Source organism: Pristiophorus japonicus, chromosome 15, assembly GCF_044704955.1.
Source record: "Pristiophorus japonicus isolate sPriJap1 chromosome 15, sPriJap1.hap1, whole genome shotgun sequence".
Taxonomy (NCBI): Eukaryota; Metazoa; Chordata; class Chondrichthyes; family Pristiophoridae; genus Pristiophorus; species Pristiophorus japonicus.
The window spans coordinates 20,893,384-20,907,588 of record NC_091991.1 but is presented as its reverse complement, the minus strand read 5'-3'; the positions used below and the strand labels follow the sequence as shown (position 1 = coordinate 20,907,588).

Here is a 14,205-nt window from a genome sequence, read left to right as displayed (position 1 = left end):
AAAAGTCATCTGAAACCTTAGAACAATAAAAAAAAATCATAGGAAACACCTTCTAGCTGTTCCTTACAAGTTTAATTACTTTTAACAGCATAGTATAGTATTAGGCAGTCCCTCGTATCGAGGATGACTTGCTTCCACATCAAAAAGGGATGAGTTCATAGGTGTTTCAATGAGGGACCTGACAATCTAGGTCCCGAACTACATACTAAAGGGTGGAAGGTGCCTGTGCATGGATTCTTTTAACGTGGGGTCGCCGTTGCAGACCAGCCACTACACGGGCTTGACAGAGCTAGGTCTTGATCCAGTGGCGAGGGTTAACCAAGACGACTGGAGACCAAGCTCTGCTGCACGGACGTACTGTGCACGCATGCTCCTACTATCCATAGATCGCAGTGTGGGCTGGCCCGTGCTGCCCCGGGCCCTCGCCTCTCCTGTGCTCTGAATCCTCGCCTCTCCTGGGACCTGATCACGATGCTCCTGGGCCCCGGTTTCTCACTGCTCCTCCGCCCCGATGAAAAGTGGAGTAGTCAGAAACAGGACATCAATTTGTCTCCTCTTATCTTGCAGACATCAAATATCAACACTGTTATTTGAAATGTCAAAATATTAAACACCAGCCTCGTTGAACATCAGCAGAAACAAATGCCAACTAACAGAATATATACATTAAGTAGCGGAAAAGTATGCCTTTGGTAAAAATGCATTTTAAAATTAAACTCAAACTAAGCTTTGGGCGATCATAGTTGAAAAATCATGGGCTTGTAGACCTCGATTTTCTATCCGTTTTTTAAAGAAAAACAAGGCTTGTGGGCACGCAGCTTCCTGACCCATGCTTCCTGTGTTGGGAATGTTGATTGGGATATCAGTTTACTTGCTTATTTGCTAGAGATGCACTTTGGTGAGGTGAAAGTAAAACACCTCACTTGCTTAGTCAATATGAATAGTCTACATCCTGCTCTACCTGTGGTCTTCCATCACCTCATTTTGCATGTCGCCCCATAACCTCTGGTCCTTCGAGACATGCTGTCCCTCCTTTCCCTTCCATATTAGAAGTATTTAATTCCTTCAATTTTAATGGTTTGGTTTAACTTCAAGCTACAACCGCAGGCATGTGGAAAGTTCATATTGTTGAGATAAAAATGAAATCCCACATATTGGGCCCAAGTTTCGGGCCGCGCCTAGAACGGCGCAGCCCCGACCTGGACGCCCGTTTTTCGCGCCACAAAGTGCGCCTGAAAAAAACGTCCAGATTCTCCGGCTCCCTGCTGGTCCTCTGGCCCTCAGCGCAGCGCAGCAGGAGCTGTAGGGGGCGGAGCTAGGTCCCTGCGCTGAAAACAGTGCCGGGACCTCTGCACATGCGCGCTACAGTGGGCGCACAAGTGCAGTAGCTCCAGGCGCCCAAAACTGTGTGGGAGGGGCCCGAAGCATGCAGCCCCTAGCCCTGGCCGAATGGCCTCACTGGGGCTGCGTGCATAAGGCTGCCTCCCACGCCCAGCTCCTGCTTCCTCCGGACCGGACCCGACCTGACTTGACTTGACTCCCGCTCCCACCCCCCCCCAACGGACCGCCCCCCCCGGCCCAACCTCTGCTTCCCCCGCTCCCGACCTTCCCCCCCCTTCCCGACCGACCTCCGCTCCCGACCGATCTCCTCCCAACCCCCGACCGATCTCCCCCCCCCCCCGACCGATCTCCGCCCCCCCCCCCCCGACCGACACCCCCCCTCCCCTCCGCCCCGATCCGCGCTCCACCCGATCTGCGCTCCCGACCCCACCCCGGACCCCGGACCCGACGCCACCTACCTGTCAATCCGGTAAGTCTAAGCTCGAAGTCTTGGGCCTGGCCGGGCCCGGCCCGTTCAGCCTCCCTCTCCTTTCTTTCTCTCTCTCTCTCTCTCCCTTCTCTCTCCCTCCCTATCTTCCCCCTTTCTCTCCCCCCTTCCCCTCCCTCCCTTCTCTTCCCCCCTCCCCTCCCTCCCTCCCTTCTCTCACCCCCCGTCCTCCCTCCCTCCCTCCTTTCTCATCCCTCCTCCCCTCCCTGCCTTCTCACCCCCCACCTCCCTTCTCACCCCCCCCTCCCTCCCTTCTCAACCCTCTCCCCTCCCTCCCCTCACCCCCCTCCCCTCCCTCACTTGTCACCTCCCTCCCCGCACACCCCCTCTTCCCCACTCCACCACCCCTCCTCCCCCCCTCCCCATCCTCCCCCTCCCCTTCACCCCTCGCTGTCAGAAACACAGACACTGAAAGACAGAGAGTGAGAGACACACCCAGACAGACAGACAGAGAGATAGAGACACTGACAGAGACACACTGGGCTGGGGGGGGGGGGGGGGGGGCACATCCCAGCACGCTGTTGGAGGGCTCCTGGTGCTGCAGTCAGTAAGTAGAAAATGTTTTATTTATTGATTAAAAAAAAATTATTTCTTATTAATTTTTTTTGATTGGTTTATTGGTTGATTTATTGATGTTTTTATCATTTATTATTGATGATGGCTCTTTATTTGTAAAACTGAAGTGTTTAATGTTTGTAAACTTCCCTTTAAACCCCCCCCCCTACGCCTGATTTGTAACCTACGCCTGATTTTCTAAAGTGTAGACAAGGTTTTTTCGAGCGTACAAAAATCTTCACTTACTCCATTCTAAGTTAGTTTGGAGTAAGTTTTCACTGCCGAAACTTTGAAAACAGGCGTAAGTGGCCGGACACGCCCCCTTTTGAAAAAAAAAATTCTGTTCCAAAGTGAAACTGTTCTAACATGACTAGAACTGGAGCAAACTAAATGCCGAGAATTTGAATTTCTAAGATACTCCGTTCTGCCCCAGTTGCTCCAAAAAATCAGGAGCAACTGAGACCGAAACTTGGGTCCATTGAGCAGTCAGTAACTTTTGAACTATATTTATGCCGTTAGTATAAGCTGCATCCTGTAAGACATATTCAAATACAATCCAGTCATAACTCCTTATCAATAATGCATAATTTACTGGTTGATTAGAGCATCAATAAAATATGAGCGATTCCTTATTGTACTGCAGTCAGCCAAGTGGAAAGTATAGAGACTGTCCAAGCCCGATTGTAATGGGTATTGAATGACCTGTTGCTGCTGTTGTGATTACCTTTAGCTGAAAACATCTGTGATGCTTCAAATGCTATTATTTTTGCCTTTATATAGACATTGAAGAAAATTGGGAAAAATATCAACATCAAAGAAGTTATGGACCGTTGGACATTACAGATGGGCTATCCCGTTGTCACCATTGTTCGGAATGAGAGCAGTGCTGATATTTTAACAATCAGCCAAGAACATTTCATCTATGATCTCACTACAAAATCTATGAATCCAGCTTTCTCAAATAACAGGTAATAATGTTAGTTCCATTTTATGTGAACGGAGAGTTAGAAAGAGAACAGGACATGCAATGTAAAAGCTGATACTGATATTCATACAATATACACAATACAAATTGCTATTGGGAGATGATCGGGGACGAATTTAACCCTACTCGCTCAGCAGAAACCTGGTCGGTGGACAGTTAACATTGCCCTGGCTCTCACCTGTCCAAAAGCTGCCATGATCGCAACATCTGCAGTTTTAACCTGCTCTCCTGAGCAGGCATCAAGGACATGTGCCTGGAGTCAACAGGGCCCTTGTTTAAATATGCATGTTGCGGCCCAATTACATCATTGAGACCCGAATGTAATTTTAACTCAGGCCTGAGTGGGGAATCCATCTGGAGTTAAAATCAGGGCCAATTGTGTCCATTGGGCCCAAATTTCCCCCTCCGGTTTTTTCGGTGGACTTAACTGAGGTGCGCCGACTTTCTGCTCCAAAAACAGCGCCGAAAATGTAGCTCCGTATTCTCCCTGCTCCTTGGACTGTCCTAGGCCTTGGCGTGGCGTGGCATCTTTCCTTAAAACTTTGTAAGTCATAATGCTTTAGGTGCAGATCTTTTCCGCTTCCTTCTATTTTTTATTTGTTATTGAATTCTTTTTGTGCTTTGTTTAGTGCTTTGTAAGTCTTGGAGCTTCAGAATGTACCAACCTGCGCTGATTTCTTAACTCTCCGCAAGGGTTTTCTGTGCGGCCACAAGTGGCCACATACGCTGGCCTAAGTTAGTTTGGAGCAACTATTAGCTGTCCAAACTGGCTTAAATGGCCAAAATGGGCGTAGGTGGCTGAAAAAAAAACTAAACGAAAAAAAATCCTAACTAACTCACTTACACTGGCGCAAATTAAATGTGCAGAATGGGGATTTTTAAGATACTCCAGAAAAATCAAATTGCTCCAAAAAAAAACAGAGCAACTCCTGGGGCAATTTGGGCCCATTATGTGGATGCTGCATTTCCCCAAATTGCTGGACAAATAAATATTGACTTTTCCATCACCACTTTGTCTCACTCTCGGGTATTACCTCTTCTGATATGGTGGAAATACAATGTGTTTAATTTACACCACAATGTGCAAGAACTGACAATAAGACAAAACAAGTCGCACAAAAAGTGTTATTCATTAGCTTTGACCTGCGTGTATTTGATGTCTGAAAAGAGTTCAATACTTCATGCATTCTGTGTCAGTAAACTATTATTTACACTTACAGTTCAGTTATTATTTTACGAGCTGATAATGTGTTGCATTTGACACTTACTTGTGTTTTTGTACAGCTGTAAAATCCACAGTAAGATCACAAATTACTTCGCGTAGTGATGGAATTCAGAAATGAATTGCAATTTTAGTTTTTGGAATAGTGTGTCATGATCCTCAGCAAGGAGCAAACACGTGATATCAACTTGAATAAAAGAACCAAAACATTATTAAGCAAACCACAGCTCTCACCTTAAGTGACAATTGTGTAGTATTCCAAATTCATCTGGGCTCCTGAAGTGAGTTTGCATTAGAAAGTAACATGGGCACTGATCAAATTTAAAACATAGGACTGGATTTTCGACTTTGCTGATTTTGGGGCAGTAATGGCGGTGGGGCGGTAAAGTTTGCGCCCAGGAACAGTTTGCGCCTCAGTCAGCAAAATTGGGCAGCTAGCCCCTGAGTGTGGAGCGGAGCGCGAAGGGTGGCATTGCACACCTCTCTTAGGGCGCTAGGCCGGATAATGGGATAATTCCAAGCTAAGCAGCCGGTCCGGGAGCACTCTAAGAGAGGCCTGGGGAGAAAAGAAACTTGAAAAAAAACCTATCAACAACATTCCCAATCCATTGCCTAAGCCACCGCAACATAAATTGCAAAAAAAAAAGAAGACTCTATCGCACTTTCCTGAGGTGGACATTACTTACCTCATTGCAGCCGGTATAGGTTGGACCGCCCGTTTTTACAGACGGTCACAGCGGGGTGCGCTGGGGGCTGTACGGGTTGGGTGGGAATCAAATAGCGAGTCGGTGTCACAACCAGGGGCTCTGCACACCGACTCGCTTCCTCCGGGCGGTAATGCTCCGCGCCCCGGCAAAACTGGCCCCGAAGACCCCGTGGGGCGCTGGGAGCTGGTCGCCCGCCCGGAAGAGCTCACCACTGCCGCCCCTCCGGGGGCGAGAACAGAGGCAGCCACCACCGGAACATCCAGCCCAAGTTTTCTAAAGCTAGGACCACCAGGATTTAGAGTACATGTGGATTTACCACATGATGATATCCCCTACAGTATCTTCAGTTGATTTTGTTACACAGCAAACCGATGTTCCCTTTAAGCTGCATGGCTCTGCAGTGCGCTGAAGGTCCTGTGCAGCGGTGAGCTGGCTTTTAAATAGAAAAAACGCTCATGTGCGGCATTTCGATAACTGGGCCGCACGGGTCAAAAAAACATTAGAGGGAACATTGCAGCTAACACTCAAGGACAAAGCGCCTCATTTGAAAGGTGTGATCAAATTAGGTGCATTTTATCTGATAGGTGCTTGAAAGTATTTTTTCTGTTTGTTTCGCACTTCATATTTATATAGCAGATCTTAGGGCAGAAATTAGAGAGTAGTGGTGAACGGCTGTTTTTCAGACTGGAGGAAGGTGATGATCCCCAGGGGTCGGTACTAGGACCACTGCTTTTCTTGATGTATTGTCATCATAGGCTGTCCCTCGAAACGAGGATGACTTGCTTCCACGCCAAAAAAGGATGAGTTCACAGGTGTTTCGAATGAAGGACCCGAACTACATCCTGAAGGGCAGAAGATGCCTGTGCGTGGATTTTTTTTAACGTGGGGTGGCCGTTGCACACCAGCCCCCACACGGGCTTGACAGAGCTAGGTCTTGGTCCAGTGGCAAGGATTACTCAAGACGACTGGAGACCTGCTCTGCTGCACGGACCTAGTGCGCACACACATCGCAGTGTGGGCTGGTCCATGCTGGCCCTGGGCCCCTGGGCCCTGAACTCACGCCACTCCTGGGCCCCGATCACATCCCTCCACAGTCTCTCATCGCTCCTGCTGTACCTGCCCACGCTCCAATCACTGAGCTGGACCTTGATGACGTCACTCTTCGCTGCCGTCGCCCTCCTGCACCAGCTCGCACTGCTCCCTGAAGTGGCATGCCTCCACGCTGCTCCCAGGACCTCCACGCTGCTCCTGGGCCGCTCACCTCCGTTCCTTTTATGGCCCCGACCTGCCACTCGTGTTCTCACGCAGGTCGGGGGCTCCACGCTGAAGGTATACAGTGGTGATCCCCAGGGGGTCGGTACTAGGACCACTGCTTTTCTTGATGTAGATTAATGACTTGGATATGGGTGTGCAGGGTGCAATTTCACAATTTGTAGATAACACAACACTTGGAAGTATAGCAAGAGGTCATAGACAGGCTGGTGGAATGGGCGGATTAAATTTAACGCAGAAAAGTGCGAAGTGACACATTTTGGTAGAAAGAGTGAGGAGAGGCTATATAAACTAAAGGGTACAATCCTAAAGGGGTGCATGAACAGAGAGACCTAAAGGTATATGTGCACAAATCGTTGAAGGTGGCAGGGCAGGTTGAGAAAGCAGTTAAAAAAGCTTACAAGATCCTGGGCTTCATGAATAGAGGTATAGTGTACAAACTTATGATGAACCTGGTTCGGCCTCAGCTGGAGTATTGTGTCCAATTCTGGGCACCGCACTTTAGGAAGGATATGAAGGCTTTGGAGAGGTGTAGAAAAGATTTACAAGAATGATTCCAGGGATGAGGAACTTCAGTTACATGGATAAAGTAAAGAAGCTGGGGTTGTTCTCCTTAGAGCAGAGAAGATTGAGAGGAGATTTGATAGGGGCATTCAAAATCATGGATCTAGACAGAATAGAGAGAAACTGTTCCCATTGGTAGACGGGTCGAGAACCAGAGGACACAGATTTAAGGTGATTGGCAAAAGAACCAAAGATGACAAAAGAAAAAACGTTTTTACACAGCGAGTGGTTTGGATCTGGAATGCACTGCCCGAAAGGGTGGTGGAGGCAGATTCGATCACCGCTTTCAAAAGGGAGTTGGATAAGTACCTGAAAGAAAAAAATTGCAGGGCTACAGGGTAATGGCGGGGGAGTGGGACTAACTGAGGTGCTCTTGCAGAGAGCCGGCACGGGCTCGACGGGCCGAATGGCCTTCTTCCATGTTGTAACCATTCTATGATTCAATGATAATTATTGTTAGTGCTGCTATTGTGTGAAGATAATGCCTCCATACATAGTGGAATTTGGTGTGAGTGGGTTAAGTGTTTGTACAATAACATTGCTGTCAGTACTTTCTACCCTCTTGTGTTTTATTTTTCCAGCTATTTGTGGGAAATTCCCCTAACTGTTGCTGTAGGAAACCTAAGCCATATCTCATCAGAGACAATGATTTGGATCAATAATAAAACAGGTACTGCCACAATTTATCAATATATTATTCAAATATATAAATCTGGTTTTTGAACTTACAAAATTTCTGGCTAACATTTTGCAAATCCATGTTAAGGAATTTTGATCTTGAAATGATGCACTAACATGTACTGTATATTCTCTTTGGTGTTTGACTTACTGATACGTTACAAATTATGCATTGTCTCCGAATCCTCATATGATCTTTTTCTTCACCATGTTTCTCTGGTGGTGTGAAGCTGTAAAATCTAAGGGAGAAGAATTCATTTTTGCCAGCAAAGTTGCCAGTGATACCGGCAACTGCTATTAACGGCTGATGGAATTGACTGCAATGCTAATCGAGTGAAATTGGTCTGGGAGGCACGGAGATTAAAACATAAGAAATAGGAGCAGGATTGGGCCATTTGGCCCCTCGAGCCTGCTCTGCCATTCAATAAGGTCATGGCTGATCTGATCATGGACTCAGCTCCACTTCCCTGCCCGCTCCCCATAACCCTTTACTCCCTTATTGCTCAAAAATCTATCTCCGCCTTAAATATATTCAATGACCCAGCCTCCACAGCTCTCTGGGACAGAGAATTCCACAGATTTACAACCCTCTGAGAGAAAAAAAATTCTCCTCGTCTCAGTTTTAAATGAGTGGTCCCCTTATCCTGAGACCCCTGAGTTTTCATTTCCCTTATGAATGAAATATCCTCTCTGCATCCACCTTGTCTAGCCCCCTCATTATCTTATAAGTTTCAATAAGATTACCTCTCATTCTTCTGAACTCAAATGTGTATAGGATCAACCTACTCAACCTATCTTCATGTCAACCCCCTCATCTCCGGAATCAACCGAGTGAACCTTCTCTGAACTGCCTCCAATGCAAATATATCCTTTTATATTCTATCCCCCTCGCAATAAAGGACAACATTCCATTTGCCTTCCTAATTACTTGCTATACCTGTATACTAACTTTTTGTGTTTCATGCACAAGGACTCCCAGGTTCCGCTGTACTGCAGCACTTTGCAATTTTCCTCCATTTAAATTATAAGATAGGTGGCACAGCACTCACCTTCCATGAAACGGCGTCCTGGTGGTGTTGCTGGATGGATTCGGGACGAAGTTCCTGTCCAGGTCCGGCGTTGCAGCTTCCCATAGCCTCTGTGAGTGAAGCTATGGAGCTTGCAAGGAATTGTGGGCAATGAAGAGGTCTGAGAGTTAAAGGGGCCATGCACACTGAAGCAATACAAATGAAAATGCAGTGAATCAATACATTTTTCAGCCCTTTCTGCCTTTTAAAAAATATTCAACATTTAAAATTAGTTCCAAATGTGAATATCCAGCTGTTAAAATTGAATTACCTTCCTGACCTCAACAAATGGAAAAAACTGCATCAGCACCAACACAAATGGCTCAGCAAGCTAGGGAAGGGGCACTGAGGGTCTCGCATGCAGCACTGCAGCTTTGTGCAGGGGGTCAATACTGTAAGATAGGCCCTCTACCCACAGGGGCCAGGAGGCCCTCCAGAAAGAACGATGTGAGACCACATCACCGAGGCCAGCAGTGTTGCCCCCACCACCTGGCTCCAGTGCCCAAAGCAGCTTCATGACCTCAGACCATTGGTCAAGATCAGTGAATGCATCTTCAAAAGCCGTCTCCTACCAACTGCACCACTTGTCTCACACACTGTTCAATGCATGACCCCCCACCCCTAATCACTCACCTACCAGCAATCTGTACCAATGACGAGGCACATCTCCCATTCCTCACCTCACCTCACCCCCTTGGAGGAGACAGTGCAGGCCATTCTTGGCAGGGGCATGACTGAAAGGATACAAGATGCTGGTATCCTCATACGTTATCCTCCTTCTGGCATGCACCTCTAGGCTTCCCGCCGCACAACTCCAACCTTGTGCCTTCCTCATTTCACACACCCAAGAAATGCAGCCTACCCAGCTAGTGGGTCAACAAGAAAAGGCAGCCTGCCCAGTCAGTGGGATGATTCCATCCCAGATATTTCGGCCACAGAGGGGCTTTCTGGGATGCATCCTTCCGTCTTATTCCTCCTCTTCTGCGTCTTCCTCTTCCTTCTGCCAGTGGATGCTGAAATGTGAAATTACAGCATAAAATGCTGGAATACTCAGTTCGTCAGGCAGCATGTCAGCCTAAGACGTGAACTCTGGTTTTCTATCCATAGATGTTGCGTGACCTGCTGAGTATTCATAACATGTTCTATCTTCTCAAAAGCCTTCATTTACCATCTGAGCCCTTGCAAGCACCCAGCAGCTCTCCCTACACACTTAAAAAAACTTTTCACATCTACTGCAGAAAGCCACCACTGCAATAACATTTACAAAAAACAGTCCAAACCCTTACATTCAAACTTACCTGAATGATGTGTGTGCATCTTTAAGAGCTGCAGACATTGCCATTGTTAGCCTGTTTGCATTCCAGGTTAACCTTGCGTGCTTCGGATCCAGCGCCAAATTCAGTATTAGGATCGACGCTCGTGTCGGTGATGTTAAGTTGTCGTTGCATGCTGATTGACATCACCACGCCGCCATTTTTTTCCCCGGGCGCTGCCAGTTACCGGCAGCGCAAAGGGCATGAACAATATGGCGGCCACCGTGGGACGCGCCACCAGTTGCCAAAAGAGCGGCGGCTGATATTTTAGCGGCATTTCATGGTGCTACAGAGTGTTTGTAAGGAGATGAATTTCTAGACCTCAGTGTCTTTAATATAAATATATTGGCATCGGATTGTGATCTGTTGTGTTCGTTAAAATGATTATGAAATAGAATTAAGGCTATGTATTAATCAAACTGATTTACTTTGTGTTGAAAGCAAGTAAGATTTAAAAGAGTTTGTTTAATCCCTAGAGTTAAATTGACCCCATTATTGCTGATGAGCTACTATAGTCAATTGTTCGAGATGTCAGCTGTTCGATAATTCCTTTTGACAGAAAGCTAGGATAACGGAGTAGATTTTAACCTCTGGCCCACCAGGAACGGTGCGGGTGGGGATGGGTTAAGATGGTGAGAGGTGGAGCACGGCAATACCGATCCATACACCTGCCACTATTTAAACCTACCTGGGAACAAGTAGGGGAGGTCCTACTTAACATTGGAAAGGTATGGCCTGCATGGGGCCAACCCCAACAGTCGAACCACGATGGGGGTCGCAGAGTGATCGGAAAAGGCCAAGGTAAGTTTAAAATGTTTGAACTATTCTGTAGAATCCTTGGGGGGTCAAGAGGAGCAGGATTGCTTCCCTGGGCCCTACGAGAAATCCTTGCCTACCCAGCCTCAGCTTTGCCTCTCCCTCCGTTATCGGCTGCCAAGGCCTCGCCTCAGCACTGACTTTATGCTGAGAACTATTCCCTTGGGTGCCCAGCATCCTTGGGCTTCCAACTTGATTGTTGCGCCTGGCCGGCAACTTTGACCTCAGTGCCGATGGTGTGAGGAGGGAGAATGTCTTCCTTTCTTCAAATGAGGCCTGCGAGTTCGAATGGCCAAGGCCTCATGCTGAGCCACCCCACGGGGGTTCCTGCCCACCTTTCTTTCTTTCATAGTAAGAAGTACCAGGATAGCAGCAACCATTCTGTATCAAATGGAAGATATCTGACTGCTAACTTTGAATGAACTAACCTTTAGTTTTCTTTCTATTTGACAGAGCATCACAGAATCAGCTTCTTGGATAAAAATAATTGGCTTTTAGGAAACCTTAATCAGACTGGCTACTTTAGGGTTAACTATGATTTGAGGAACTGGAGGTTGTTAATTGAACAGCTCATGATCAATCCTGAGGTAAATAAGTTGCAAGTATTCTGGTGTTAGTTATACTGTTTTAAACACATCTGGTGTGTGTCTCAGTGCTAAGTAGCTTCTTCTTTTGGTTGACCCTGACAGGTGATCTCAGTTGGCAACCGAGCAGGTCTGATCGATGATGCTTTCAATCTCGCCAGGTATATTTTGTGTTTAATATAAAACTAGCAATTCAGTAAATCTCTGCAGCTGTAGACACTAATCTAACACTCCCCATGTACAAGGAAAACATCTGAGTCTGAAAGTACTGGTAATGGGGGCGGGGAAGCATTGTTGTTGCTTTATGTACTCTATAACGCAAGTTGCTCGTACTCTGCAGTAATGTTACCTTTCGCGCAGCTCTCTCGACCTCCTGCACAGCTGGCTCACTGGCTGTTCAATGCGGAAAACCACGCGTGCGTGGTATTTTTAAATTGGCTGCGCACCCAAAAAAAAATTAACGGGAACATTGTTCAGTAGTACTAGGATTTAAACCAAACTGGGGGAGAAATTGGGCTGGTTTGCACCTCCCGTTAGTGCCTGCGGGGGGCAGTAATGGGGTGCTCAGACTTACCAACTGGGCGCGGCGCAATCACCGACGCCCGCAAACTTCGCTGGCGGTTTTGCGCTGGCGCTAACACTTACCGCCTCGCCCTGTTGCGGCCCGTCGATCGTGACGTCATCCGGTGCGCAGCGTCCTGTTACTGCCCCGCATGTGATATTCGCTCCCGCCCCCTGCAGCATCGCCAGGCGTCAACAACGGCAACTGCACGGGGCGTTATCACCTCGGCTGGCCGCTTGGGGAGTGCTAATTAAAGGCTATCAGGTAGCGCAAAATGTATTTGTCTCCCCATTCTTGGGGCTGCTATGGATGTAGCGCAGTTCCTGTGGCCCAACACAGAAGTCATGAAAACTCAGTCACCCACCCCAGCATTGGCCCTTCCCTTTACGGGAGGGAAAGAGCCTGTACAGCTGGCAGCGCTGCACTGAACCTTGCTCAGCGCTCTGCCGATAGCGTCCCTCTCAGTCCCTTTAGCGCTATAAGGGAAGTGATAGCGTTTGATTTAGTGCTCCACTTCCCTCTTGGAGCGCGAAAGAGGAAGTTCCCGGCAGTTGCAAAGCCTTTACGCCCGCCGTTAATTTTTGCGCTCCCTGAAAAGTTATCGCCCCCAACGGGACGCGACGCAATTTCTAGCCCATTGAATTATGGGTTTGTTGTAAGGATCGTGTAGTGTCTTTTTGTCTGTGTATTGTCTATGTCTTTAAATGCTACCATTATTTCAAGCGATAGAGGCCTGTGCTTCTCCTGGCACATAAAACTCAATTTCAGATGTGCCGATCCATCTTTCAGTTGCATATTCAATACTATTGATACTTGAGCCTTTAGCGACTAATTAGGTGAACATTTCTCTGCACATGCACATAAATCATTACACTCCTGTGGATTATTAAAGCTATCGGATGTTTGGGTTTGTAACACAACTTTTGCGCTAGGGTTACACCTTGTACGCATTAGGTCATGAGTGTTGCATACAGTATCTCTATCAGTCTTTAGCTTTTTTTGTTTGTCTATCATTGTTTTTTTCCATGCTGCTGTACAATTAGTGAGCCAAAGATTTGCTGGAATGACATTTAGCAGGCTGCCATCTCAAGATCAGGTTTTTTGGTAACTAAATCTCGGGGTCTTGCTGAATTTCAATGGGCAGATCAAAATCTAATATTGATTCAAGTGGTAAATTAAACTAATAATGGGTTATATTACAGTACGCATAGTTCAGTATTATCCCTTGGAGTACTGCCATCACATAGTCATAAATCAGAAGATTACAGTTTAATTATGTTATTATCTCTGTGCATTTGTCTAAAATCACTTTGCAACCCTGAAGTTATGCCATGTGATATTGGTGTAGGAATATATAATGCATTCATCTGAAGTTCCTCTGTGCTATTTTAGGTGCTAACCCAATTTCAAATGATTGTGTTGAGCGTTCCTGCATTAGTATCCCATGGCATCATTTCAGGGCCTCTTCGACTGGTCGCTGCCCATTTACAAACCCATTTATCAATCTTGGAAAGACTTTGCCAAGAAAACAGGTTTAGTTCTCAGCCTTTTCACTTTGGGATTTGTTGTGCACACTCCCTTCCCCCTTTTAAAAAAAAATGCAGAGTTCAATGACAATATAAAATAGGCATGATGAAGGGAGTTGGTTATAGATTTAGTAAACAGTATCTAGTGACTGTCCTCCGAGAAAGGATTTAGTCACTTACGCTGGTAGCATCTTGTCAGTTTACTTGGCTTTCACTGGCCCCAAGTTTCCACATGATTTGCTCCTGATTGTTAGGAGCAACTGGTGTAGAACGGAGTATCTTAGAAATCAAAATTCTCGTCATTTAGTTTGCTCCAGTTCTAGTCAGTTAGAACAGTTTCACTTTGGAACAGAATTTTTTTTTGAAAAGGGGGCGTGGCCAGCCACTTACGCCTGATTTCAAAGTTTCGTGAGTGAAAACTTACTCCAAACTAACTTAGAATGGAGTAAGTGAAGATTTTTGTACGCTTGAAAAAACCTTGTCTACACTTTAGAAAATCAGGCGTAAGTTACAAATCAGGCGTAGG

At 46.6% G+C, this 14,205-nt stretch overlaps 1 protein-coding gene across 1 annotated transcript in view; it reads left to right on the top strand.

Moving 5' to 3' along the window:
- LOC139281421 (thyrotropin-releasing hormone-degrading ectoenzyme-like) overlaps positions 1-14,205 on the top strand; it is a 165,401-nt gene that overhangs the window by 122,493 nt on the left and 28,703 nt on the right. Inside the window, exons 9-12 of the mRNA XM_070901585.1 lie at positions 3,164-3,351; positions 7,715-7,803; positions 11,461-11,594; positions 11,697-11,752. Coding sequence (XP_070757686.1) covers positions 3,164-3,351; positions 7,715-7,803; positions 11,461-11,594; positions 11,697-11,752 — 467 coding nt within the window. The remainder of the gene's footprint in view (positions 1-3,163; positions 3,352-7,714; positions 7,804-11,460; positions 11,595-11,696; positions 11,753-14,205) is intronic.